The following is a 27,991-nucleotide window of genomic DNA, read 5'->3' as shown; positions in this document are numbered from 1 at the left end:
AGACCTTCTTTAGGGCCTTTTCATCTCAAAGTTCTTTATTTGGAGACCAGAAGGAAAGATTTTCTTTTAATTTTTAAGCAGTTCCACCAATTCCACCTAAAAACTGCTATTTCTTTCACAGTAACATGTTAATGGGTCATGTTGACCCAGATCCCAGGGCTCAGTGGCATCTTCCTGCTCTGAAGTAGTGTCAGGTATAATAGGTCACTTAGTTTTTAAACTACAGAGCTTTATGCCCATGGTTTAGGCCTCATCTTGCTGCCCTGAATCTGGGACTGATGATTGTGGGAGGACACCATCCTCCATTGCACTCAAGGCATATTTCCCTGTCACAGCCATCACGCTGCTTCCCATAAGCTGTCCATAGAAGGGATGATGTTGTTGCCCTGAAATCACATATTTTCTTGCAGGGAGCACTACACAATGCTCTCTGGTATGTGAGCAGCATGCTGTCCATTTAATTTTGAATGCAGTGTGTTGTCCTTCCTTTTTGTTTTTGCTTCTGCATACAGCTGTGTGATATAGTCCATGCAGCTCCTAGAATGAGAAGCTGAAAGAGAAATGTCGAATATGAAAATTTATTTTGAATAGCATTGTACCCCTTTATTTGAAACATTGCACATGGTATTTTTAAGCCCATATATTAAAGCCTTAAAAATTGTATCTGATATTCATGGATGCATATAAATGATCTGAATGCATTGTGATAGTCTAACTTTTTTCCCAAGTTTTTATGTATTTATTTTTAGAGAGAGGGGGAGAGAGGGGAAGAGAGGAAGAAAGAGAGGGAGAGAAACATAATGTGAGAGAGAAACATCAATTGGTTGCCTTTGACACATTCCCCTACAGAGACCTCATTTTCCTATTTGCCAGATGAGTTTGAAGAGATTGTTGTTATAGAAATGTGAGTGATACTACAACAAACTGTATGTAGCTCACACACACTTTCTCCTTTGCCCTCAGTTCTCACACAGTCCACTCCTTGCTCCCCTCTCCCTGCTAGTACAACCATTTCTTTCCATTTCACACCCTACTAGGTAAAAACAAAACAAGGGCAGCATTGTTGTAAGACAGGCTTCTTATAAAAACCTCAATAAAACCTATAGAAACTAGCTGCAAAGCTCATTACATTTCTTACAGCTCTTGGCAGGTAGAATAAGTTAATTTGTGTGGAGGAAACAAAATGGTTGGAAGGTATAAGATTTTTCCTTTACACCTACTTCTGTCTGCTGGATCTTTGTCAAGAATTCTCTTTCTCTCTCTCCCCTTTCCTGTTAGACTCTTTTTAAAAAGTTTTCTTTACATAAATTGTTTCTTTGCTTGAGAAATTACAATGAAATCATCCCAAAACTGACACATTTCTGCTTGAGTTAGTTGAGTCTTATATTCATTTCTTCAATACAAATTAAGCAAACACTTCACTTGTGCCAAGCCCTGTGATAGGATCTGGGGTACACACAGAGCAAACTCAATTATTTGCCACCTGAAGGCATATTGTTGCAGCTAAACCAATACACCCAAAATGACAATGTGGCGTGGAAGTGCCTCATGGGTAAAGATGTATGTGGGACACACTGGAGCATGGGAGGACACACAGTCCAGAGCTATGCCTGTGTGTGTCAGCGAGGCCTTGGGGGTGGCTTCTAAAGTCATCAGCTACATGAACTTAACTGCTGCTTTTCATTGTTAAAGATACACCTCCTTAAGTTCTACAAGATGATTTATGCAGTTGACTTTCTAGAGCTAAAAAATCAAATTTTTATCTTTACCCTCTCCCTTGAAGATAAATCAATGAAGCTTATTTTTCAAATCTCAGATAACGTGGTTGACTTACTGTGTCCATTTTTCTCTTGGGATGATGTTTCTTCATTATTTGATCTTGATCTGTAACTTTCTAGAGTGTGTTCTGAAATTTCATTTTCTGTAAGAAAATAACTTCTCTAAGTTATTAATTTCAGGTGCCGCACATATCATCTCTATGTAGAAAGGTACATTTGAATAATATGATACCTTTGTTTTTATACCACAGTGCACTTATCATTCCCCCTCCCATACCTCATGCCCTCATTTATTCAACAAATCCCTTTTACTCTTTACTATGAGTCCTACAGGTACATGCTAGGCAGTATAAGAATTGTAGAAGTCAAGGACAGTAATGAGAATCAAATAGTGTCCTCTAGAAAGGAGTAATTTCAACAGCCCTTAAATAACTCTGGGGATGAAGCATTAATGGGAGATTTGAAAGCCATACTATGGGTATTTCCTATTGTGCAGGTGCACTGAAAAGCCAGACCCTGTTTCTAAGTCTATCATGAGAATCCTAGTCCTTCTGAATATCTAGAGAGATTGACCTTAAACTCTGAGAAGTGGTACTTGTAAGAGGGTCAGAGCTATGCAAAGATGTAATTTTTTGCCTTGAGACACAATGAGGTCTCTGTCAGTGGAGGTGTTGGAGCCATATGAGGCTGAGTCAGCACTGCCTAATAGCATTATAAGGCAAGGCACACATGAAACTTTAACTTTCCTAGCAGCAGTGCTCAAAGAGTAAAACAAAGCAGGTGAGATTAGTTAGTAATATATTTCATTTAACTAGTAGACCCAATATATTATTATATTATGTTCTTGTGTGCATGTGTATGTACTGAGTCTTCAGAATTGGGTGTGTCTATTATCCTTACAGCTAAATTATGGTTAGTGTGTTGGCTGCATAGGGCTAAATAACCACTCCAAATTAAAGAGGGGACTTAATTCCAACACATATTTATGGAACAAATTAACTAGATGGGCTATTCTGGATAGCTTCTAAGGTCCTTCCCTAGCTCTGATAAATGTTGAGTCTATGTATTTTAATAGGTATTTTCTATGCTAGTTACATATTTTTGTTTCTAACAATAACTTTTTAATCAGTATGCATAGGAAAAAATTACAGATTATGGTCAAGGGAAATTGAGTGTATTCTTTCAAAGTAAAAATCAGACTGAAACAGTCCATTATGTTGGACCTTGATAGACCACTCCTAGAATTAGAACTTTGACAGTAGAGGCCTGGTCCATCTATGGACAGACAGATCCCCAGGGCCTGGAACAGGGCGGGACATACAACAGGAGCTCAGTGAATGCATATTGGATGAATGGATAGATGGATGGATAAGCTCTCTATTTTGGATCCTTCTGTGAATATAAGCTTCTTTAATATAATTCCAGTTCCTGGAGCTGCTCTGGTTTCTCTTGGTCTTGCACTCTTTCCCTATAGTTCCTGGAGATTCACATCCCTTGTCTACCATAAAGCAAAGAGTTGCTTATTTGGGTGACAACACTTAGCAAATAGATTTGTGCATCATCTAACAGAAAAGCTTTAGTGGACAGAATTTTCCTCTTTGCTCACCATTTGGTCCACATTTTGTAGCCTCTATCAGGTTCTCTGCCTGCTCACCTTTTTTCCATATCACGTGTGCTTTCCGAAGCTTCATGATAAAGAGTTGGACAATGATGAAGAGTATGAAAAGGAGGAAGGACATAAGAGAGAGCAGCAGTATGCCACTTTTCTTCCTCATCAGTGCTTGATACTGAGGATTTGTGCCTATGAGGAAAACGAAAGGAGTTTAGATAGTTTGAGGGGTTTTCTCTGCTCACTGAGGAATATACCCAATACTTCCAGAATATAGTGCAGGCTAATAGACAGCTGGGATAAACAGATGAATAAGAGCTTTACCCTGAAGGCAAAGAGATTCATACTATTTAGTCTCTGAAAACAAGAATACAAACAAAGACATTTTGTGGGATGATTTGAAAAAGGTTTTTAAGTTATATAGATATTGAATGTTATTTTTCATTTATGAAGAAAGTGTGTGAGAACATTGACTTAAATTATAGTCAGGGGGTTCAAAGCTGTAAGGAGTAATATTTTAGCAAAGTGTTGTTTAGCAAAAGAGGTTGTTAAAAAGTTTGAAAAACTATACAAATAAAATGAATATTTATTAATCTTGCCTAGGTTAAATGTGGCCTCACAGGAAGGCTTTTGGGAATAGACTAGTTGAGCCCCTAAAGGTCTTTCTGAACCCATACTTCCACAGACTAGACCTCCACAGGCTCTAGCTTTACTAACTGTGCCAGTTCCCTCACTTCAACTGCAAGTAATCAAGGGGATCCAGCTGTATGTGGACATCAGCCATGGAGCTGCAAATGACACAATCCCTGTTGTTTGGGGACAGTTGTCTCTATGTATAAACAAATAGAGGAATACAAACAGAAGATATCTATGCCTAATTTTAGATCCACATTGTTATAGACACAAATTTTATATATTACTATAAAGACACAAATTGTGTCTTTGTTAATTAAGACACAAATTTTGTGACTTAATATAACTGTGTTCAGGGATTCAGAGATAAAAGTGGTCCCTGAGTTTGTCAGGAAAGTCTTCTTTGAAGATACTGATATTGAAATGTGAATTTAACAATGTGAATTTGAGGGAACAACAGAAAATTCAGCTGTCGATATGTAGGAAATGGAATGAAACAAGGACTAATGCTCAGGAGAATGTTCTGGAAATACAGGTATGAAATCTATGGCCTGGTGGCAGCAGGAGCAGTCTTGGGAATGGGTGCCCACTTTAAGAATTTAGGAAAAAGAAATTTATTGCAGACTTCTGGCCAAGATGAAGGTGTAGGTAGATACATTTTGCCTCCTCACACAACCAAAAGAAGGCAACAACAAATTTAAAAACAAAAAATAACCAGAACTGCCAGAAAATCAAACTATGTGGAAGTCCAACAACCAAGGAGTTAAAGAAGAAACATTCATCCAGACCAGCAGGAGGGGTGGAGACAGGTAACCAAGGAGGAGAGGGTGGCAAGGTGGTGGCTAGAGGGCCGGGGTAAAGAGGGGGCAGCTCGTAGATTGAGCAAGACAGCAGTTGGTGAACCAGGCAGTTCCACATTTGCATGCAGATAAACTGGGTGGAACAAGTGGGGAGCAAGTCAGACCACACAAACAGGGCTCCAGCTTGGGGAAAGAAATTCTCAAATCCATTAACTATAAAATCCTGTGGGGGTTGCGGTAGCAGTTGAAACTCCCAGCCTCACAGGAGAGTTCATTGGAGAGACCCACAGTGTTCTAGAATGTACAGAAACCCACCCACCTGGTAATCAATACCAGAAGGGTCCAATTTGCTTGTGGGAAGTGAGGGAAGTGTCTGAAAGACAGCCAAGTGTGGAGCAAGCAGCTTTGTTCCCTCTTGGACCCTGCCCCCACATACAGTGCCACAACACAGTGAATTGGGTTGCCCCACCCTGGTAAATAACTAAGGTTCCACCCCTTACACATATCAGGCCCACTGAGACAAAAGACTATGGGCCAAATGAAAGAACAGATCAGAGCCCCCATAATAGAACTAAACAATGAAGAGATAGCCAAACTGTCAGATGCAGAGTTCAAATCACTGATCATCAGAATGCTCAAAGAAATGGTTGAATATGGTTACAAAATAGAGAATGAAGTGAAGACTATGCAAAGTGAAATAGAAGAAAATGTACATGGAACCAACAGTGAAGGGATGGAAACCGGGACTCAAATCAAAGATAGCGGAACAGAATAAAGAAACAAGAATTCAGCAAAATGAGAAGAGGCTTAGGAAACTCCAGGACAACTTGAAAGGTTCCAACATCTGAATCCTAGGGGTGCCAGAAGGAGAAGAGGAAGAGCAAGAAATTGAAAACTTATTTAAAAAAATAATGAAGGAGAACTTCCCCAATCTGGCAAAAGAAATAGACTTCCCAGAAGTCCAGGAAGCTCAGAGAATCCTAAAGAAGTTGGACCCAAGGAAGCACACACCAAGGCACATCATAATTACATCACCCAAGATTAAAGATAACGAGAGAATCTTAAAAGCAGCAAGAGAAAAGGAGAGGGTTACCTATAAAGGAGTTCCCATAAGACTGTCAGCTGGTTTCTCAAAAGAAACCTTGCAGGCAAGAAGGGGCTGGAAAGATGTATTCCAAGTCATGAAATGCAAAGACCTACATCCAAGATGATTCTATCCAGCAAAGCTATCATTTAGATTGGGAGGGCAGATAAAGTGCTTTCCAGATAAGGTCAAGTTAAAGGAGTTTATCATCACCAAACCCTTTTAATATGAAATGTTAGAGGGACTTATCTAAGAAAAAGAAGATCATCAAAAATATGAATGGTAAAATGACAACAAACTCACAACTATCGACAACAAAACCTAAAAAAAATAAAACAAAACAAAACAAAAAAAACCTAAGCAAACAACTAGAACAGGAATAAAATCACAGAAATGGAGATCACATGGAGGGATATCAGCAGGGAGGGGGAGGGGTGAGAATGTGGCAAAAGGTACAGGGAATAAGAAGCATAAATGGTAGGTACAAAATAGACAGGGGGAGGGTAAGAATAGTATAAGAAATGGAGAAGCCAAAGAACTTATATGTACAACCCATGGGAATGAACTAAGGAGGGAGGGAATGCTGTTGGGAGGGGTTGCAGGGCAGAGGGGAATAAAGGGGAAAAATGGGACAGCTGTAATAGTGCAATCAAGAAAATATATTTAAAAAAAAAATTCAGGAAAGAACCAATGACAGGGAAGTCCAGTTAGAAGCACATGTACATATATATTAGCAGTGAGAGGAGGAAGGGAAGTCTACTCATAGACACAGAGAAAGAGGGGTCAGCAAAAGTCACAGGACTGGCAGAGTGTGTCATGGAAGCCAGGGGGCAGCTAAGTCACAGAACACGGGAGTGATTAAGCAGCAGAAGGGTCAAGAAAAATGAGGACTGAAAAACACTACTGGACTCATAAGAGGTGAAAATAGCAAGTGTTTACTCTAAAATGTGGTGGGGGACACTCACCAGTGGTCAAGTCAGGATCTTGAGTGGTTTGTTCTTTTTCTTCCTTGTCAGTCTCCAATGTCCTAAAATCTTCCATCACCAAGACTAAGGTGAAAGAAACACGTGATCTGAACACCAGTGTGTATGTGCCATGTGTGTGCACACAGAATCATCCAAAGCAGCAAAGGGGCTTGGAAACCAAATTAAGTGATCCTCACTAGAAAACTACAAGGTCCTTTTGGAACTTCTGACCTCTTCCTAAATTAGTTGCGAATGGTCTGGTTTACCAGCCTTATTCTTCAAGGTAAATGTTTATTGGACATTTACTCTGCTCCAGGCCTTAAACTGAGCATTTGGTATATGTTATTTCTCACCACAGCTCTAAGCAGAGGTTCAGAGAAGTTAAGTAAATTGTCTAAAGTCCTGCTGCAAACCAGTGGCCAAGACAAGAAACTCAGAACCTGAAATTAAAACTATCATTTTATACTTCCTTCCTGAATCAGGCCTCTTAGTGAAAAGGTCCTCAGGAGGTTTCAAGATAACAACTAAACAGTTAGGAATGGCATCCTGAGCTTAACAGAAGGAAAATCTACAGCCTGAAATGTACAAAGCAATGATTTTTATGTTGAAAAGAAGGTTCATTGTCATTCAAACCTATGTTTGCCCCCTCCAACCCTGCCCCAGAAATGGGATACACTAAGATGTTTTTGTTAGGTAAGAAAATTATAAAAATCACAAAAATATTTTCTGATTTTGTTGTTTTTTTCTCCATATTTTTTTCTGTTGCAGTTTCTTTCTACTTAGCCCATACAAAAGGGCAATCAAACTGTTGATGGGAGAAGCCTGGTTCTTCCAGCTGACACATGTAAAGGATTATAGATCAGCAATCTATTAGTGTGCAATCTGTTTATTAGTGATCCATTCCCATGGAAGCAAACTCGACTAGCTAAAGTTGGGGGTGAAAGGCAAAATTTCAGGGCAATGCAGGGTGGCAAAAGTTAAGAGCGGCTGAAGACCAGGGTGGCAAGCCCCCGGGTTGCCTGAGGCCAGGTGACCAGAGGCCCAGTGGCTGGAGAGGGGTGAGGGGAGAGAGAACTTTGTTCTGAGGACTTATATCGCTGGCTAGTTAGGAGAAAACAGTTACATATTGATTAACAGTTAAATGTGGTGCCAGCTCTCCTGGGGGGATGTGACTACCCTAACTTAGGTATGTGTGGGGGTGTGTTAGCCTGAATCCTTACCTTGCTCAAGACTCCATTTGTTCATCGTGTTATAAAACAAATATGCAACAAGAGGCAGTTAATTAAAATTGGGGCACTTTCCGAAGTGATTTATGGGCTACTTCTTTAGGCACCATGGACCATCTCCTGCATTCCAGGCCTTGGGATGAAAGCAGTTTCAAGGCTTTCTTTCCCAGATAGTGGAAATACTACATAGAATTTCAAGGACCTCCCTTTCTTGCTAGTGTAGTGTTTCTTGTGATGTTGGAACACCTGGCAATATTATCAGACCAGGCTCAGAACTACTGAGTTAGTGTGTGAGACATGTCTCCTTCCTCCTCCCTCCCTTGGTTTACTATTCATTGTACCTAACTGCTAAAGGTGTTTCCTGGCAACCAGGATGCCAGTAATAGCAGTACAGTCTCAGAGTTCTTCCTGTGCTGTCTCTTGCCTCAAAGCCAGCTATCCTCTACTGAAAATGAGCATTATTCATGGTAATAAAATTGTAGAAATTAAAAGCTGAAAGGAATTTTAGAAACCATATTTTAAAAACCTTATGTTATATATGAAAAAGCAGAGCAGATAATTGAGCTGCCTAGTAATGGTAGAAGCCAATTTAAAGACAACTAGAACTTAAACATTAGTAAAAATATTGGATTATTAAAACAAGTAATGTGGCTGTTTCACTTCCCAGTATTTTCAACTTTCATTGTCTTTCAAAAAAAGTACACTGTACATATTATATTTATACGTTTTTAAAGCCTCCAAACATTTACTTTTAAATACTGTTCAAGACCAAAAATGTTAAATGTGATCTGATGCTCAGAACAACAATCACGACAATGACATGAAAACCCTTGTCCCACCAAATCAAGTCGTCCCAGACACACTGTCTGAGACAGAGAAAGGACACTTAGGAATTCATGGCTTCCAGGCCAAGGCTGACAGCGTCACTCCAAGCACCCAACAACTGCCTGCATCCACCCACGCATTCATCCACATGGCATTTTCTGAGTACCACAGGTGCTAGACACTGTGCTAGTGAAATACAAATATAAATGCAATACAGGATCATTGTCCAGAGTTAACCATCTAGTGGGTTTGCTGTCTGAAAAGCTGGGATTATAATCTAGGCTTTCTAAGTTTTTTTGCATTTATAGTTCAGTGCTATCATCAAAAGCTATCTGAATTCTTATAAGCAAGTAACTGATAAAACTTCAAAGGTGAGTTTGTTATTCAAGGACAAAACACCAAATCTCCAGGTCCTGCTTCTTTGCTCTTTGTTGACATGAAGTCTTTATTTTGTGTTTGGTCTATTCTAGATAGACAAAGAAAGAAAGAAATCTCCCCATCAGTGAATTCTACCTTGCCCTTTCCCACAGTGGAAATGCCAATGTCACCATTGTGTTTGTGTGTGTGTGTGTGTGTGTGTGTGTGTGTGTGTGAGAGAGAGAGAGAGAGAGAGAGAGAAAGGGAAGGAGGGAGGAAGAGGGAGAGGTGTGTTAGTTCCTTGTGAACCCACTGGATAGTTAACTAAGGCACTTCTCTGGCTCACCACAAATCTGGAGGGAGTCCTGCATGGATGGTCTTGGCACAAATTAAAAGATAAAGTATTCTTAAAACTTAGAATTGGAAAACTGATTTCCCAAAGAGGCATGATTTTTTTAAGGTTTTAATGATTTCTACACTTACCGGTACTAGTAGACTGCTGAGGGTCTTGAGAGGGCAGAGAGCTGTTCTCCAGGGTGCCTGAAGCTGTCTTTTGAGCAGTAACTAGGAAAGGGAAAAAACAAAATTTTGCAACTACAGAGAATAACGTTGCCCACATTGTGCTCTGTACAATAGATTTGAGAATGGACTTGGCTGCTACCCACTTGTGGAGGTTTTGCAGAAACCTCCAAACTATGTGTTCTGGGGCTCAGGCTGCTCTGTGGGCCTGTATCCCACTGACTGCCCACCTGCAGAGCTGTCTGGCTTAGATGCACAGCACATGGGGCCTCTGTGGAGACGTGTGTCTGACAGTCCTCGGCCAACAGTAGTCACTGCCTCTACTGCCTCAACCTGTCCATCCATCTGTCTGTCTCTCGTCTGTCCCCCACTGACATGTCTAACTACTATAGCTGTCAGGTGGCTTTGGAGTCAGGCTCAGACTGGGTTAAAGTCCAATGCTGTTACCTGCTTGCTGATGAGTGAGTTTGAACAAGATGCCTAATCTTGCCGAAGGTCATTTATTTTTAATGCCTGTAATGTGAAGATACTAACAGCACTTACCTCTTGGAGTTTTATGTGAAAATTAACGAGTTCATTCATACATGTTTAGCACAATGCTTAGCCATTTACTAAGCACAATGCTTACTAAATATTATTGGGTGACAGAAAACCATACTTGGAAATGTTTCCAGAGGTTCAGCTTAGCACAGATGTGAGCAGTCTGTGTATGAACAAGCTTGCAACCAAGAAGCATATAAACAAGGTGCCTGCTAATTGGCAAATATTTTGGCTGATAAGTGACAGTGGGTAATATCTTTATAAAATTGATGAATACTCCTCAGCTTTTTATTTAACCAAAGAATTTCTGTGATTTTAAATTTACTGTCTTAATCAAACATTATTTTTTTTTAAATACAAAAAAGCCTGAATTGCATGTAGGAGTTCTGAGAAAGGAAGAGGAACCACTAAGGAAACATTGGGGAAATAGTAAAATAGGTGATAAGGCTAACATGAACTCTGTGACCACAAAGACACCAGAGGAGACTGAAGAAAGGAGAGTTACCAGAAATAAAAAGAGGAATATGCTTGACAGAGAGTCAAATAGAAGTACTAGTACTAAAAGCAAATGACAAGAAGAGCATATGACAAATAGATCTTCCAGAATAATGTATACTATGTAAATTTAGATAATTATATATTTATGTATAAAACAAGTTACATATATAACTACATTATATATCCAACAACATATATAATATATATGTAAACCATATATGCATACATATATAATATATTTTATAATATATTTTGTTATATTATACATTTTAATATATGTTTTATACAAAAGTGTGTGTGTGTGTATGTGTGTATGTGTGTGTATAAACTAGAGTTTGTATTTACTCTGACTTATCCTCTCCATTGACAAGCTGCTTGATAGATTCATTTAGACTGCTGTTTTGATTAGGTGGATACTGGAGCATTATGATTTATTTATCTTTCTAGTTGGTCAAAATGTTACAGCCCTCTGCTATCCAATTTAGTGTCCACTAGCTACAATGACTATTTAAAATTAGCAAGTATTAAATATTTATTAATATTGTAAATATTAAATAATATTAAAATTTAGTTCCACAGTTGCTCAACTTTTTGTTTGTATTCCCTCTTCAAATAAGTAATAGGAAATCAAGACTCCTGGTTTGGACAAGGAAGCAAAATATAACCAGAGACATTGAAATTAAGAACAAATTGACAGTAACCAGAGGGGAGGTGGTGGGGGGGTAATGGGGAGAGAACGGGGAGGGTTTTCAGGGACATCTATAAAGGACACACAGACAAAACCAAAGAGGGGTAGGATCAAGGGTGGGAAGTGGGGATGGCTGGGGTGGGGGAGAGTACTAGGGGGGAAATGGAGACACCTGCACTTGAACAATAAAAAAAATAAGTAAAAACAAAAGACTCCTGGTTTGGAACACAAAAATGATAAAAGAAATCACTTTGCAGATCACACAGCACATCGCCTTCCAGACCTCCCAGGTGTAGAGCCAATGTTATTGGCTCTCTTGTTTAAGAACCGGAATGTCCTTCAGAAGCACCAGATAAGGAAAGTCTCATTTTCTCTTTGGTGATCCTGCCATGTCCCCTGTGTGCCCCGTGTGCCCTTCCTCTGGTTGGGGCAAAGCTGGGAGGCCTGAACCCTAACAAGGCAGGAATGTTTGTGTCAGATCACACTCAGACCCAGTTCTAGGTCTGGGAGTTTCTACCTGCAGCTGCCCCAGGAACTGCTTTAGTCTGGGGAGAAGGTGAGCCTTGGAAGGCATGTGGTGGAGACATGGGCCTATATGGGGTCCGGCAGAAGTACTGCCTGCTTGAGTGCGGTCAGTAGGGAAATAATATGGGTGTGATAATCTGTAGTTTTAATTTGAACACTTCACCTAAAATGTCACATGGTGTGCTTGAGTGTGATATTGTTATGTTACAGAATTTCACATTTATGACTTTGTAATAAATGATTCTGTAATAAAAAGTGGCATTATTTGTGCCAGGCCCTGTATAACCAGAGCAGGAAAGCCTGTGGTGGAGAGAGGGGACTATCAACCAGAGTAGCAGCAGCCTGGGCAGCCCAGGTGGTGGCCCAAGGTGAAGTTCGAGGGAATAGATGCCTTTCATGATCAGTTACTCCATTTGATAGGGAGCTCTTCCAGCAAAGCCTTCACCATCCAGCAGGCTCCTTCTTCACTAGCGTGAGGGAGTCCTGCACTTTGGGAGTTAATGACAGATGTGGGGGTCATGCTACTTAAGAAGTGAGAAGTACAGGAGGCTTCTTGGCTCAAAAGGTTTTATGTAGTTTAAAAATTATTTCTTTCACTTACGGTTAAGGAATCAGAGAATGGGGATTCCAAAAATGGAAGCCACTTCCCATTTAATATTTGATGTTTTGTTCATTTTTATTATTTTGTGTTTTGCTCAGAATATTAGCATGGTTCAACTATTGTGAAATCTTCAAAACAGTTTTAATGAGATATATCTGAAGAATAATCATGACCTAATGTCACAGAATGAATGCTTTATGCTAACATAAAATGATCTAGACAAGTTTAGTTAATATTACCCTCCTTTTAGTCAAAGATCATGTGCTTCACATGATCTCTCCAAAAACAAGACCCCAGTAAAGTGAAGTAAGGTCAAGTTTCGCTTAGTTGTCACTCTCAAAAAGCAGGCATGACACTATCTGCACATGGCACTGGGCTAGGCTATCTGCACAGCTGGGCTTCTTCTGAGTGCCAGAACAGTTGCAACCCTGTTCCCCAGCTGGAGAAATGTCTATCGTTGAAAGAATTTGCTATTAAGGAGAGCTTTGCTAACAGTAATTTCACTCTGAAAGACTTTTCCCCCTCCATTTAATTTTGTATGATAGTATAATACAGAGGTGAATTTAAAATGAGTATGGATGCCATCAGCTCTTCTTACCCAAATCTTCAAACCGGGAAGATGCTACCAGCCTCCGCCCTTGGAGGCCTGGGTGTCGGACGATGCAGTCCACTGTGGAGTCTTGGCCATGCGCGTGGACTCTGAGTGTGCTGCTGCTGTTACACTTTTTCCCATCAGCATCAAATTGATGAGAAGTTTCACCTATGGGGCAATTTAAGGTGGTGGATGAGGTTGTGGCTATTTGATGCTATTGGATGGGTTTGGTTCTTCAAAAACCAAGGATCTTGACATCTTAGCAAACCTGTTTAATTTCTAACTTCATCCTGACCTCAGACCCCTGCGAGATATGTACTTGGCCCTTGTCACAAAGGGAAGCAGGTGAAAAGTATGGATGGGTTTCTATAAGCCCTTCACTACTGAGACAATCCAAAGCTTGTAACAGTATGCCAGAAGCACAACCTGACATTGTTGTGAAACACAGACACAGATAGATCAATCTGGTTTAATAAATAAGGCAAATTAAAGGGAGATCTTTAATGCTGTAGACTTGGCCCTGGATGACAACCAGATCTGGGTTTTAGGGGTTTTCTGTCCAAATTCCATTTGACCCTTGGTTTCCTCAACAATAAAGGGTTCCTTCTAACTCTAAAAAATCAAATGTAATGTTTGTTGAAATATGAACAAATTATAGTTTCCAAGCATGACAAGTTAGTTATCTGCTTCAACAATCGAACAATCTAAACAATCAAAATGTTTAGACTCTTTGTTAGCATATCTGTATTTGTCATTGAGGGTATGACATGGTACTGCACTATATAAGAAAGATCATGTATTATGTTAAATGTATTTTCAATTTTAAGCCTACTAAAAAGTTTATGCTCAGAGGTAATAGCTCTATTTTATCCTTTATTTAACAAAATTTTGTCAGAGGTAAAGGCGCTAAAATAAATATTACATTTTAGATTTCTACTCTGTTATAAGCAAAACATGCAATCATGTTATTTGCGATTAGCCTTTCAAGATTGAAATATAATATTGATTGGCTATTAAGGATTATTTGTCTAGAAAAGAACTGATGAATTACTGAATGGCGTTGTCTGGCACCTACTGCCACCAGAGGGCGCCAGAACATTGAACAATCCCCTGGAAATTGAGGAAGGAAAACAAAGGAGAGAACCCTTTCTCCACTTACCATAGAGCTCTATGCCATTCCCTAAGCGCCAGGTTATCTGTGGAGGGGGCTTGCTTCTTGTGGTGGAGCAGTTAAGTATAACATGTTCGTCTCCGTTTTGCATTCTGATGACTGATGCTTCCAGGGTTGACTTGAAAGGAGTTGCTAGAAAAAAGTGGATTTTTTGTGCTTACTCAGCTGGTCTACATATCCCAGCAAAGCACAGAGACTAGGAATCTGCAGGGGTCATTGTAAGAAATGGTCTAAATTACCGGCATGTTTTTTCCTTGACTTTCCCAGAATGTAGTTTGAAGGGCTATTACATACCTGTAAAGCTACTTCTGCTATAGTGAGAATGTTTGTTACCTAGTGTGTGATTAGTCACTGAAATTTCCCAAATTGACTATTACAAAAGCACTTTTTATATTTGATACACAATACTTTTTGTATTTTATTGGTTGAACACTAGGTGAGAAATAGGAACCTGAAGTCTAGCTGCACCTTTGTCACCAACCAATTGTAAGAACTTGGGTTAGTCCTCTGATTTCTTAGTTTATCACTCCCTTGTCTGTGACATGAAGAACTTGTCTTATGAGTTTATAAGCTCTAAACTTTCCTGAGTCTATGACTCACTTCGAGGCAAGTTACTTCTGTCTTCTCCTAACATCAAAGATGCATCTGTCTTATAAAAGGTTCATTGATCCCTTTTCTTCCTGCTCCTGTGTTGGGAACACTTTTTAGTTAGACTTCTTGTTCTTCCCCATTCTCCTTCACACTGCGGTCCAGACCTGCACTCTTCCACATTTATGTGCTCCTCCACCTGCCATGGAGACATTGTAAAACCAGCTCCAAGTATATACCAGGTGTATCAAATGCTGGCAATACAAACATGGAAAGGAAAAGGCCCTTTAAGGAACCTACAGTCTGGTGACAGGCTTGGCCCCTAACCTGTTCATTAAAAGCTCGCGTGTTTAAGTGCAGTGACAGAGGTGCACATGTGCATGGGTGTTATGATTGCCCAGAAGGGCATGCAGTCAGCCTACACCAGAATGCTCTTGGGGGTTGCCAGAAGGTTGGGGAAAGACAGCCCCTGAGCTCAGTGATGCTGGTTCTCAACCACCCCCCAGGACCCACTCCTTTCCTGACACTTTGTCACCGTGCCATGACTTTATGGAAGGCACCACACTGTACTACAATAGGAAAATTTTAAGGAATTCATGTGTGTGATGTGCAGAATTATATTTTTAATTGAGCTCTTCTGACACACACACAAAAAACAAAAACATAAAGATAGTAAGACTTGAGCTGAAGCAAACTGACCATATCTACAGAATTGAGCAAGACCCAGTCAATCAGAAGGCTGCCACTTCCTTCCTGTGTCTCCCACCCCACCCCCATTCCCAACAGAGGAGAGGAAATTGGTTTGGCAGAGGTTGTGAGCTGATTGTCTAGTGCAGTTACATCTGAACTCATCCGTCTTAGGAAATGCTGTCCTAATGTTCTACTTAATTCACATACATGTTTGCCTTCCTACACTAGTGTGCAACCTCCTTGTGGGAAGAGATTATGCCTCGGTCACCTGGATTCTCTCGAGCTTCATGCAGTACTTGGCACATAGTCCCAGGTCATCAAATAGTAATTCTCTTTTCTCAGTTCCTCAAAGAGAAAATTTACTTGATGCCAAAGATGAATTTCGCAAATTCACATTTTAATCTAGGGCCTGCAACTCAAAATGCTCCTTTCTGTTTCCTTTCAACAAAAGATGGCAGAGCTTGTTGGAGGCCACATTTTTAAACTAAAATGTTAAGTTTAAAATGATGTCTCAGGTTCCGGGTGCAGTGGCTTTGAGGCCCTTACCCAGTACAGTCACTTTCACTTCCTTTGTTCTCACAGAGTCGCTGTACTGTAAACACTTGTACACGCCTTCGTCTTGTGGGGCTGCATTCCGCACGCTGATGGAAAGCTGGTTGGAGGAGTGACGAAGAAGCTGGTATTTGGTGTTTTTTAAAGCTGTACCGGGTGGAAGGAAGAATTGTTATGAAAAAAGGAATCAGATGGATGCAGACTCTCAGTGGATTGACTACTACTTTCAGGAACAGCTCCTGAATTTCACATGTTAAAGGAACACATAGCATGCATTTGACTGAGTTCATTTACTAATCCTAGTTCCTGAACAAGCTGGCAGCTCGTGTAGGAAATGCAGTATTTTGATACTGGTATCTGTGAAATGAACAATTTGCTTCATTTGTGTTTGTAGAAAAGTAAGGACACTATGCTGGTGGAGGGTTCAGTTGCAGAAGAATTTTAAAGAATTTATTGTTACATTATGAAAAGTGCCCCTCGCCTGGCTGGCATAGCTCTGTGGATTGAGCACGGGCTGTGAACCAAAGTGTCGCAGGTTCGATTCCCAGTCAGGCCACATACCTGGGTTGCAGGCCACAGCCCCCAGCAACCACACATTGATGTTTCTCTCTCTTTCTCTTTCTCCCTCCCTTCCCTCTCTAAAAATAAATAAATAAAATCTTTAAAAAAACTGCCCCTCTATGATTCACTTTTTTTAAATCTGATTCATTTGATGTCATCTTGTCAGAATGAATGTAAAGAATGAAATATAAATGTATTGATATTCATTGCTCCAGCTGGGTGCTTTTTATTTCTAATTTTTAAAAGTTCATTGTTATTTGAAGTTCTCCAAAAAGATTATGACTTAGTCCTTCCAGGTGTTAGCCAATGGGGGATTAAAAAAAAGGCAAGCTCTGGAGAGTTCCAGCCAATAGCAAGTGTACCTCTTGATTCTCTGTTGACCTGGGAAGTTCATCTCGGGTCAAAGGTCCCTTAGCTAATAGAGGCTCCTGAAATGAGCAGATTTGTCTTCCTTCCCCCAGCCCCCACTCTCTCCTGCCTCCCTTCCTTCCTGCCTTCTTACCTTCCTTCCCTCCCTCTATTCCTTCCTTTTTTTCTTTTCTATTAAGGTTTATAATATAAATAAGCCTAAAATAGTTAAACCTTGTATGGCTGATCAAAGAAGGCCATTCCTTGTCTGGAACCATGGTTGTATGTCCTAATGTTACATGAACTACAATTCTGGAATTTTCATCCTCAGGACCACTGACATCTGACTGCATGCCTCCTTGTTGTGGGCACTGTTCTGTGCATGGTAAGATGTTTAACAGGGTTCCTGGCCTCTCTACTCGCTAGGTGCTGGAACCCTCCCCCCCCACACATGCCTTTCCCCAGTGACAGCAACAGAACTACCTCCAGGCATTGCCAGATGCTCCCTGGTGGACAGAAATTACCCTCGCCTGGAGCTGCTGAGTTAGGTCAAACCTTTGGCTGTAAACATTAGACAATGTCCATCTCCTTCAAGCTTTAAAACCCCCACAACAAAACAAAACAACAGAAAGCATTATATATAACAGAACTATCTCTCCTTAAAGTTTTTCTGTCAGAACTTTTTACAATTAGTAACAATTGTACTTTATTGGAATCTAGTATTAATAGTTAATTTAGCTTGAGATCATTAATTTAGTTATCTTACGTCTAACATATCAACACATAATAATGCTTTCAAAACATATTACATTTTTTAGAGGCTCTGCTTTTCAAAAGCAGAATGAAATTTGCTGTTTTGAAGACTTTCCAAGTATGTGGCAGTTAGACATACTACATCCAGATATAAAATGATATGTACTTGAACAACAATAAAATAATTTTTAAAAAGATATAAAATGATCTCATTATGAATGGGGGTATAATAAAATCCTGTTCAAAGAGATGAATTAAATAAACTTTTAAGAACACTGCAAGAAAAAAAAATGTAGCTATGCGAGGTAATGGGTGTTAACTAAACTTATTGTGGTATTGTGCTGAATATATACATATATCAGTTCATCATGTTGTACATCTTCCACTAATGTTATATGTCAGTAAGATCTCAGTAAAGCCGAGAAAAAGGCTCCCTTCCCATCGCAGGCGTCTGAGGCCCACTTAAGGCACATGTGTGAAGAGAGGAGCCCCTGCCTCCCCCCCCACAGCAGCCAGTGCAGCGGTGTGGGTTTGGCTGAGGCCCACGGGGATTCGCGGCGCGGCTGTGGAAGGCGTGGACTGCACGGATGGAAACCAAGCAGCAGGTGTGGGGAGGCGGTGGCTCCGCACAGGCATGGCTGTGCAGACACAGGGCCGTCTGGCGGTCACCTGCCACCACTGACTGCTTCATGGTCACCGAGACTCAGAATGTGACCTGTTGGGGTGAGAAGGGAGCACGACCGTTTCAGACCTCGTGTGGCCGGCAGTGAAGTAACGGGTGGGAGTCACGTGTATCAGTTGGTGGGACCGAGCACCGTCCCCCAACCCCGCTTGGGTGACTCGCACTGGCTTTGGGTCCCCCCACTGCAAACGCCCTAGGCTGAGCTCTGGCGGCAGTGTGCTCTCACTTACCAGGAACCTCATTCAGAAAGATGGTGAATCCCGACGGGGCTAGCCATTGCAGCGCGGTGGTGCCGGCGTGTGCGCTCGCGCAGTGCAGCGGCACCGGCTGCCCTTCCTCCACAGTCACCGTCTCTGCAGTCCCCGTCTCCGTCCCCGTCTCCGTCTCCGTCTGCTCCAGGACCAGGGCCTCTGTGGGGAGAGCAGGACGGTCAGCGAGCTTCAGCCCACCGCCCCCAAGCAGAGGCAGGAACTTGTTTCCACCCGGCCATAGTCACTGATTCTACCATTCATTGCGCATTTCTTATGGAAACAAGACAGGAGTAGAGAGCAAGCCGCGAGAGGGAAGCAGCGGCATGGACTGCGGGAGCCGCGAGGGCAGCATGGAGGGGCTTCTGCATGAGGCATGGGATCTTGGTGGGAAAGAAGGGGGAAGTGGAACAACATCTCTGAGGCACTTGCTCTGTCATATGCCAGGAACCATGTCAAGTCCCGTTACCTCCATTTAATTTAACTCTCATAGTGACACTATAAAAGAAGAATTATTTGGCAGAGTCTCCAGATGAAGGATGAGAACCGCAAGGTCACGTGGGTCTTGCAGCTGGGGTTGGTAGCCAGGTCTGTGGGCTACAAGGTCCGTGCCTTTGTAACTTGGTTGGACTATGTGAAGAGCTGCCCAGGAGCCTGAGCCCTTCTGGCCTCAGTTTATAAAACTAGCAACTTGTGCCTTTAAGTGCAAGTCTGGGTGTCTGGGAAGACAGTGTTACAACCCATGGGCTCCTGTGAATCACAGTGCTGCCCTTCACATGGGTAGTTAAGCTCCACCTGCAGAAGAGCTCCCACACCGGAGGCAGAGCGGTCTCAGATCTCTTCCAATGTGAAGTCCACAGCAGCACCCTATCCAGGCAAATGTCACAGTCTAGTCTCCCCAAGTCACAACCCCCAGAGAGTAGTAAACAATTGATTTTAAGTAGCTGTAAGTTCATTGTCCCTAAAAGGATAGTGATAGAAAAGGAAATTGGCCCATTTATTTCTTCAAGTTTTAAATTAAAAATAATAGTTTTCTGAGGATGACAATTTTTATCAATAAAAGTACAGAACACTTCCTCAAACATGAGAATACTGTGGGGCTACAAATTAAAACCCCAATGAAATACCATTTCACACCAGTCAGAATGGCCATCATAAACAAAGCAACAAACAAGTGTTGGAGAGGATGTGGAGATAAGAGAACCCTAGTGCACTGTTGGTGGGAATGTAGACTGGTGCAGCCACAGTCAAAAACAGTATGAAATTTCCTCGGAAAACTAAAAATGGAATGGCCTTTTGACCCTTCAATTCCACTGCAGGGATTATATCCTAAGAACACTGAAACCCCAATTCAAAAGAACCTATGCACCCCAATGTTCATAGCAGGACAATTTACAATAACCAAGTGCTGGAAGCAACCTAAATGCCCATCAACAAATGAGTGGATCAAAAAATTATAGTACATTTACACAATGAAATACTATGCAGCATAGAGAAAGAAGGAGCTCCTACCCTTTTGCATGCAACAGCATGGATGGAACTAGAGAGCATTATGCTAAGTGAAATAAGCCAGTCAGTAAAGGACAAATACCATATGATCTCACCTTTAACTGGAACATAATCAACAAAAGAAAAGAGCAAAAAAAATATATAACCAGAGACATTGAAATTAAGAACAATCTAACAATAGCCAGAGGGGAAGGGGGAGGTGACAGAGGGGAGAATGGTTTTCAGGAACTACTATAAAGGACACATTGACAAAACCAAGGGAAGGGTGGAAGCAAGGGAGGGAGGTGGGTTTGGCTGGGGTAGGGGGTAGTGGTGGGGAGAAAATGCAGACAACTGTAATTGAACAACAATAGAATAATTTAAAAAAGAATACTGTGGAGTTAGAAATTATGAACAACAAATATGAATTTTACTGCATTACTTTACATCTTAAAAAAAGAAAAAATGAGAAGGGAGTTATTTGTTTGTGATGAATTTCAAGTATTAGGAAAAGTACTTTGGAAAGCTCTGGAAACTAATTAGTGCAGACTTTTTAGTTTGTTCCATTCCTAAGCCATTAATTTTAACCTAGCCTCTGGCAATTATAACCCAGAATTATTGTATTGTATTCATTCTGACTTTCCTGGAAAAACAGTTTGCTTAAGTCCTAATGGAAAAATACTCATATCATCAACCAATACTATAATGAACAACAAAGGGCTAATAAAAGAGTAGTTCATTTTTTTTTCAAAAAAGCATTGAGGCATAAGGCCAGAATTCTGCTTAGGTTGGGTCATTTAGAAATATTCTAATCTATAGAGGGTGGGAGGTGGGAATGGCTGGGTTGTGGGGAGAGTGGTGGGATGGGAAATTGAGACAACTGTACTTGAACAACAATAAAAATGTAATTAAAAAAAGAAATATTCTAATCTATAAAATCAACCCATAATGGAGTAATAAGGATAATATCAGAGAGGCTTTGAAATGAGAACAGAATTTTTTCTAAGGTTAAACAGCTTCTGAGCCAAGAATTTAAATCTAGAACTAACTTTCATCATTCCCACAACCATTTCATTGTGATTCTTGCTTTGTTCTCTCTTATGCATCAGCTTGCTTCCCACAAAAGACTGGAGTTTCTAGAGGGCAGTATGTTTTATATTTCCCTAAAATTCATTCCTCACAGAAACTATCACAGTGTGAGCTTGAAAGGCAATGGTTTGGTGCTGGCTTTCATGATGGCACTGTAAACCTTTGCTCTCCTGCAGTTAATAAGAACACTAGAGTCAGGAAGGAAGTTACTACATTGAATCAATAATTGAATAAAAAACTAGAACTAATCAACATGTCCTGATTTCATCCTTCGGGCCAGAAGTTAATATTTAGAAATGTTGCCAATGCTCTCCCCTTTAGTAAAATGTTTGTCTAGACAGGAAGCCTACATTTGAGGAGATTGGAGTGACAATGTTTATCTGCATCCTGTTTATGAATAAATGCCTTTCATTTTAAAGATGTATATATCATTGTGTTTTTCTTGGGATGCATGCTTATGAATTACATTGTGTCGTCTAATTCTTCAAATGTCTTAAAAATTGTGATGAAATGTGGTATGGCTTTTTAGCAGGTGCTAAGTAATTGTATCTCCTAAGATTAGTGTTTGCTCTTGCTGTTGAGATTTCAGTATCTGGCTCAGGTCAGGCTGACCACATTGGAGATGCCTGAGGTTAGAGGGGAAGGGCTGTGCTTGAGGCATAGAAAATCCATTGTTTTCTTTCTGCTTTGCCCCAAGCCTTGCTTTTGGCTGTACAGGCCTATTTATCCTTAGTAGTTACCATGTAGAACCTGTATTTGATTGAGACACAGTTAATCATTGTAGGAAGAAAGACTAGCCTGTGTGAGAAGGCACCGACCTGCATGGCTCCAGCTGAGGTGCTTGAAAATATTGTTCAGTGAATCTAGGCCATATGAAAGGGTGGAAGACAATGGCTGCACCTAAGTTTCAATGGCACATCTTCTAAGTAAAAGTTCCTCATGGTCCTCTCACTGACACTGATAACTAAACTGGCACTCATCTTTTAAACTGTTTTTCACCTAAGTTTGGAGTCAAATTTTCACCTTCTTCAGAGGGATGGGGTGCGGGGCATCTTCTCTACCCACCACTTCCTCACTGCAGGCTGTGAAAACACATATGCCTTTGTTCACCCTTTCTTTTGTAGACCCGAGTGCCATGCCTACCTCTTCGTTTTCCCTACTGAGCTTTAGTGTTCCCACCTGCAGAATGCTGTGGCTCTGTGTGGCTTTGCAATGCAGAGCAAGCAGAGCTCGGCAGTGAACAACTATGTAGCCTCTCTTGGAGTCACCACTTAAGCATTGGTAGGTCAGTTCACTGAGTGGCCTATTGATTTCTGGGCTTGGTTGCTACTCCACAACTGGATTCATCCAACCGTGCATGACATGTGTGATGAGGTACTCACTGAGTCCATGAAGGCCATTGATTGTGACTGGTTTGTGTATATGGAACCTGTGATCATCACCACTCCACCCCAACCCCATGAACTAATTGTCCTAATAGTGGAGTGGCTTCACATCATAGCACATTTTACCATTCCTCAGGCCAAAGGGCAAACAGCCACTACAGCTACCTACACATAAATAAAACCTAGCCAGTTCTAAAGATTCCTTGTTTTTTTTCCCAAGGTTCTGGAAGTTGTAGTATGTAATCTCCACATCTACTGTAGGTCTTCACAGGACACTGAAAAAAGTATTACTTCTTTTTCTTACCTTAGTAGCTTAAATTTGCATGTGATAAATTTTAAAGCTCCAGAACAGAGCCTGTCCTGCACTAAACTGGCCACATTCCAGTTGGAACTCATTTTTTTTCTACTGCTCCTTGCATTATACACACACCTGACACAGATACAGTGCCTGCCTCATTCCAGCATTTCCTTGTATTCATGAATGTCATCACCAGCTACTGCACACCAAGTATCTGAGAGGCACCCTCTCTCTCCAAGACATCTCTTTAATCAATATATTTCTTTCTTTTCTTTTCTTTTTTTTTTTTCAACTATTTCTGCCTTAGTTGAGACCTCCCTTGTTTCTTTCCTGAGCCATGTCAATTACTTCCTTCTGGTCTCTGCTCTCTCTAATTTATCATCCTCATCTGCTTCCAGAATTAGGTTTTCAAAACACAAATTTGAGCATGTGTGTTCCTTTATTGGCCTATTTGTTAAGGCTCCCATTTATTGTAAGAATCAGACCAAAATTACAGATTATCTTCTCCTCCAGTATCATTTTCTGATTCTACTGCTCAGGTGTTCCATGCAAATGGCCATTTATTGTTTCCAGAAAGTTCCAGGCTAATGAAGATACTTAGCTTTGGTCCATGCTGTTCTCTTGGCCCAGAATTCCTTGCTTATCTCCTTCAAGGCTCAACTCACATTATCCAACTTTTGTCAAACCTGTCCAGATAAGTCTTTGGGCTTCATCCTCTGCACAATGACTGACCCACTCTCTCCTCCAGATCCCCAAAGGCTTTGAGTACATTTCTATTATAGTACTTAGTACAGTACTTTATAATTATTTGGTTACAAAGTAAGATTTTAAGCATTAGTTAAATTAATAGCTAAAAATGAGTAACTATAATGTATATATTCAGTAAGAAGATGCTAACTTTGTAATTATTATACTAAATAATGAAGATTAGAGCTAAGTTAATTCTCTAAGTTAACAATTAGTTAATTCTCAAACCAGGGCCTTATTTACACAACTATTATGAAGTAGCAGGCAAAATGTGCTTCCATTAGGACATTACAAAAAGGAATAATTACTGTTTCTAGATAGAATCAATACAGAAAATTACAAACATGAAAATGAATCAGCCCTGGCTGGTGTGGCTCAGTGGATTGAGTGCTGGCCTACGAACCAAATGGTTGCTGGTTGATTCCCAGTCAGGACACATGCCTAGGTTGTGGACTGGGTCCCCAGTGCAGGGCGAGTGAGAGGCAACCACATATTGATGTTTCTTTCCTTCTCTTTCTCCCTCCCTTCTCCTCTCTAAAAATAAATAAATAAAATCTTAAAAAAGAAGATGAATCTAATTTTGTCAAAATCAAATCATTTCCAGTATAACTTGAAAAAAATTGTCTCAAATATGTGTCAACAAACATGATTTCTTCCTTGTCAAATGAAGAATCAACAGGATCCTACTCAACTTACAACTGTTCTATTTCCTGTATCCTACCCTCCACTAAACAACCAGAATAGAGGGTGAAAATTAGTGAATTTTCATCATCCACAATGTAGGCCAATGGGATTAATTTTGAAAAAGCTTTTCATCCTTACTATGTTTTAGCTAGCCATCCTAGTAGCTATTTATGCCAATGGTAGCCTTGAAAAGAGTGTAGGCTGCAAGATTATGGGATTTTTCTGGTTTATTTATTTTTAGCAGCCTTAGAAGTGGCACAGTAGAAGAAGGTAGAGTGATCTTTCAATAATCCAATTAGCTAAAAGCAGCTGATGATTTATAGCAGTGCCAAGATTGATAATTTGCTGGCTTTTAACTGCCAAGACAGCAACATAGTCAGTTCCTTTCTTATTGTGACTCTGATGGGCCTAGGCAAGACCTGGTCAGAGTGAACAGCCCATGCTCAGGTGTCAGTGAGCCTGGGTGCCTGCTGGTGGCCTGTAGGGTGACTTTTCACACTGGAACTTGTCAATAATGAATCTTCCAAGGCCTGCAAATCAGTGCCTTTCAAACTTGTGATCCACACTAAGAAACATGTTTTCTGTCACGACCCAGCACACAAATTCATGAGAAAATACTTTTACTATGTGCTTTGTAGGCTGATATTCACATTGTTATTTACTATTTGTGGAGACACAGGCAGGTTATCTAACTTCTTTAGCCTCAAATTTTCTCATATGTAAATTAGAGATATTAATACCTACCTCAGTATCATTGCTAGAATTAAATATAATGAACAAAAAGTACCCAGTGCTGTACATTATACAATAAATATATTTCTGTTGTCTTTATAAATAATATTTGATTGCATTTCTAAAACCCCTGCCTTAGGTTTACCATAAAACATAGTTATTTCTATATTTATTTAAAAACCTGTTTTTGTGAAGTATTTTGATGAGACAATAACTTGAATCCTGAAAAAATTAAGGTCATTTGAAGGCTTTAAGCTTTGGAATAATTGAAAGCATTCTAAAGCTGTTGAAATGTATTTTTTTTCCTGAATATAGTAGCTATTCTTCAAACCACTTATTAAAGAAACTAATATTATTTATTACCAAAATTGAATACTTATCGTATGCTTTAGGGTACAGGAATGAAACTATAAGGCACATATTGAAGTGTATAAAATAAAAAATTGAAGAAATTGATGTAAAATAAGAAATCTAGTCTTTAACATCTTTCTGATGCAATTCTCTGGTGATGCAGATTTAGGTTAGGTGCATTACCTGAAACAACTTCAGGCTCAATATTTAGAAATACACACACACGACAAGCAAGCAGTACATGGTGTGGTTTCCTCTGCAAGAGTTGGAGATGAGCAATTAGATGTCCAGGGACACCTGTGCCTCTGCCCTTGCTTTTGGGTAGGAGTGCTCTAAAGGTAACTGAGCCTTTCTTTAATTTCCATAATGCTACATTAGAATTAAAGAACCAAAAATAAAATTTGAAAATTATAATAAAACATAAGGTATAACTGACTTTTAAGAAACACGCACAAAGTTTTATTTGGCTCATTATTACCTCTGAACTAATTAAGAGTAGTTTGTCATTTTTTCATTTTCAAAGTGCCTACACACTTGAAATGTGACCCATACAACGATCCTGGGAGTTTAGTGGATCAAACATTGTTATCATCTTCATTTCAAGATGGAGAGACTAAGTTTCAGAGAAATTGCATTATTTGGCTAAGATTTATGCAGAGCAAGGAAATTTTTAAAACCCCAAACTAATGCTCATTCAACTGGTACACTCTTAAAAGATCCAGAAAGCTTGTCATATTTTGTCATAACACAGACCCAAGAGACACACCCTGCAGTGCTCCTCTCTGTGCTGTCTGTCAACTGAACAAGAGATTGAGCAAATGCAGTAACATCCCTCACATGGAGTTCTGGTGTGACTTGGAACATATTACCAAATTTACCTGGTTGTCTTCTGTAGTAGGTCCTCGGAGAATGCAGTTGATTAACCAACTAGTAGATCTGACAAAACATTGGGTGAATTGAGTAGCAAACATTAGCTCTAAGTGCTTACCTACCTTGTAAGGGGAACCAAACCAGCAAGCTGCAGACTCTCCACCACATACTGTGCCGTGCTGCTGACACCCTCTGTCAACTTCCTGTAGACTGTGCAATAAATGGGGGCAGAGTGGTCTTTTTTGAAGGGGGAGAGGCAGTAACTCTGTGACCTCATGTGTCTCAATTCCTCCACCTACTCTGGAAGCCCCCTCTGTACTAAGCTGCCCCCAAAACACCTCCAGGTGGAACATTTAGTGGACCACATGTGTCATTTGCGTCGTGGAGAGGTGTGAGTGATGTGTTGGTGGCACAAATCATTCTATTACCCGTGGGTAGTACTGGTAAGTCATCTAGTTGCAAGGCTTTGTGTGAGAGGAGGTGTGAGCAACAGATTAAAATGTCCCTGTGAAGTAATACCACCTTATTTTTACTTTTTTAGTTTATTAAATAATTATGATTAGACAAGTTTTGCTGAAACCTTGGGAATATTTTATATTTCTAATTCTGACAACAATTTATAATGCTTATCAGGGTCAAAATTCATTCATTCACATATTTGCTCATTAAAAAAATCTGTATATCTTCTAATCCATCATCCATCCATCCACCCATCCATCCCCCATCCACCCTTCCTTCCATCCTGTATCTTTTCATCTATTCAGCCATCTAGTACACATTGTTATTTATTTATTTTAATATATTTTCTTGATTATGCTATTACAGTTGTCCATATTCCCCTCTTTGTTCCCCTCCTCCCTGCACCACCCGTCCCACCAGCATTCCCTCCCTTAGTTCATGTCCATGGGTCATACATATAAGTTCTTTGACTTCTACATTTCCTATACTATTCTTAACCTTTCCGTGTGTATTTTGTACCTACCACTTATGATTCTTATTCCCTGTACCTTTTCCCTCATTCTCCCCCCTCCACCTCTTTGTTGATATCCCTCCATGTGATCCCCATTTCTGTGATTCTGTTCCTCTTCTAGTTGTTTGCTTTGTTTTTGTTTTTGTTTTTGTCTGACCATGTGTTTCTTTCACCTTAGTCTTGGTGATAGAAGATTTTAAGACATTGGAGACTGACAAGGAAGAAGAAGAACAAACCACACAAGATCCTGACTTGACCACTGGTGAGTGTCCCCCACCACATTTTAGAGTAAACACTTGCTATTTTCACCTCTTATGAGTCCAATAGTGTTTTTCAGTCCTCATTTTTCTTGACCCTTCTGCTGCTTAATCACTCCCTTGTTCTGTGACTTAGCTGCCCCCTGGCTTCCATGACACACTCTGCCAGTCCTGTGACTTTTGCTGACCCCTCTTTCTCTGTGTCTATGAGCAGACTTCCCTTCCTCCTCTCACTGCTAATATATATATATATGTACATGTGTTTCTAACTGGACTTCCCTGTCATT

General features: G+C 40.3%; 1 protein-coding gene across 2 annotated transcripts; it reads right to left on the bottom strand.

The window, feature by feature from the left end:
* Positions 1-17: 17 nt before the first annotated feature.
* CRTAM (cytotoxic and regulatory T cell molecule) lies at positions 18-26,836 on the bottom strand. Of its 2 annotated transcripts, none has more exons than XM_045860292.1 (10): positions 26,596-26,836; positions 18,816-18,995; positions 16,236-16,388; positions 14,400-14,543; positions 13,247-13,408; positions 9,761-9,841; positions 6,870-6,953; positions 3,433-3,579; positions 1,835-1,921; positions 18-550 (listed from the first exon to the last, which is right to left on the bottom strand). In XM_045860292.1, the coding sequence occupies exons 1-10, from the start codon at positions 26,828-26,830 to the stop codon at positions 417-419; spliced, it is 1,407 nt and encodes a 468-aa protein (XP_045716248.1). In that variant the 5' UTR covers positions 26,831-26,836; the 3' UTR covers positions 18-416. The 2 variants fall into 2 exon arrangements, with proteins under 2 accessions (XP_045716248.1, XP_045716249.1); XM_045860293.1 differs by having other exon boundaries at positions 26,600-26,772.
* Between the last annotated feature and the right edge of the window lie 1,155 nt (positions 26,837-27,991).

The sequence above is a fragment of the Phyllostomus hastatus genome, unplaced genomic scaffold, assembly GCF_019186645.2.
Source record: "Phyllostomus hastatus isolate PE091 unplaced genomic scaffold, TTU_PhHast_1.1 phas_scaffold_193, whole genome shotgun sequence".
NCBI classification, from domain to species: domain Eukaryota; kingdom Metazoa; phylum Chordata; class Mammalia; order Chiroptera; family Phyllostomidae; genus Phyllostomus; species Phyllostomus hastatus.
The sequence above is the reverse complement of the archived record's forward strand: the minus strand, read 5'-3'. Positions and strand labels throughout refer to the sequence as shown.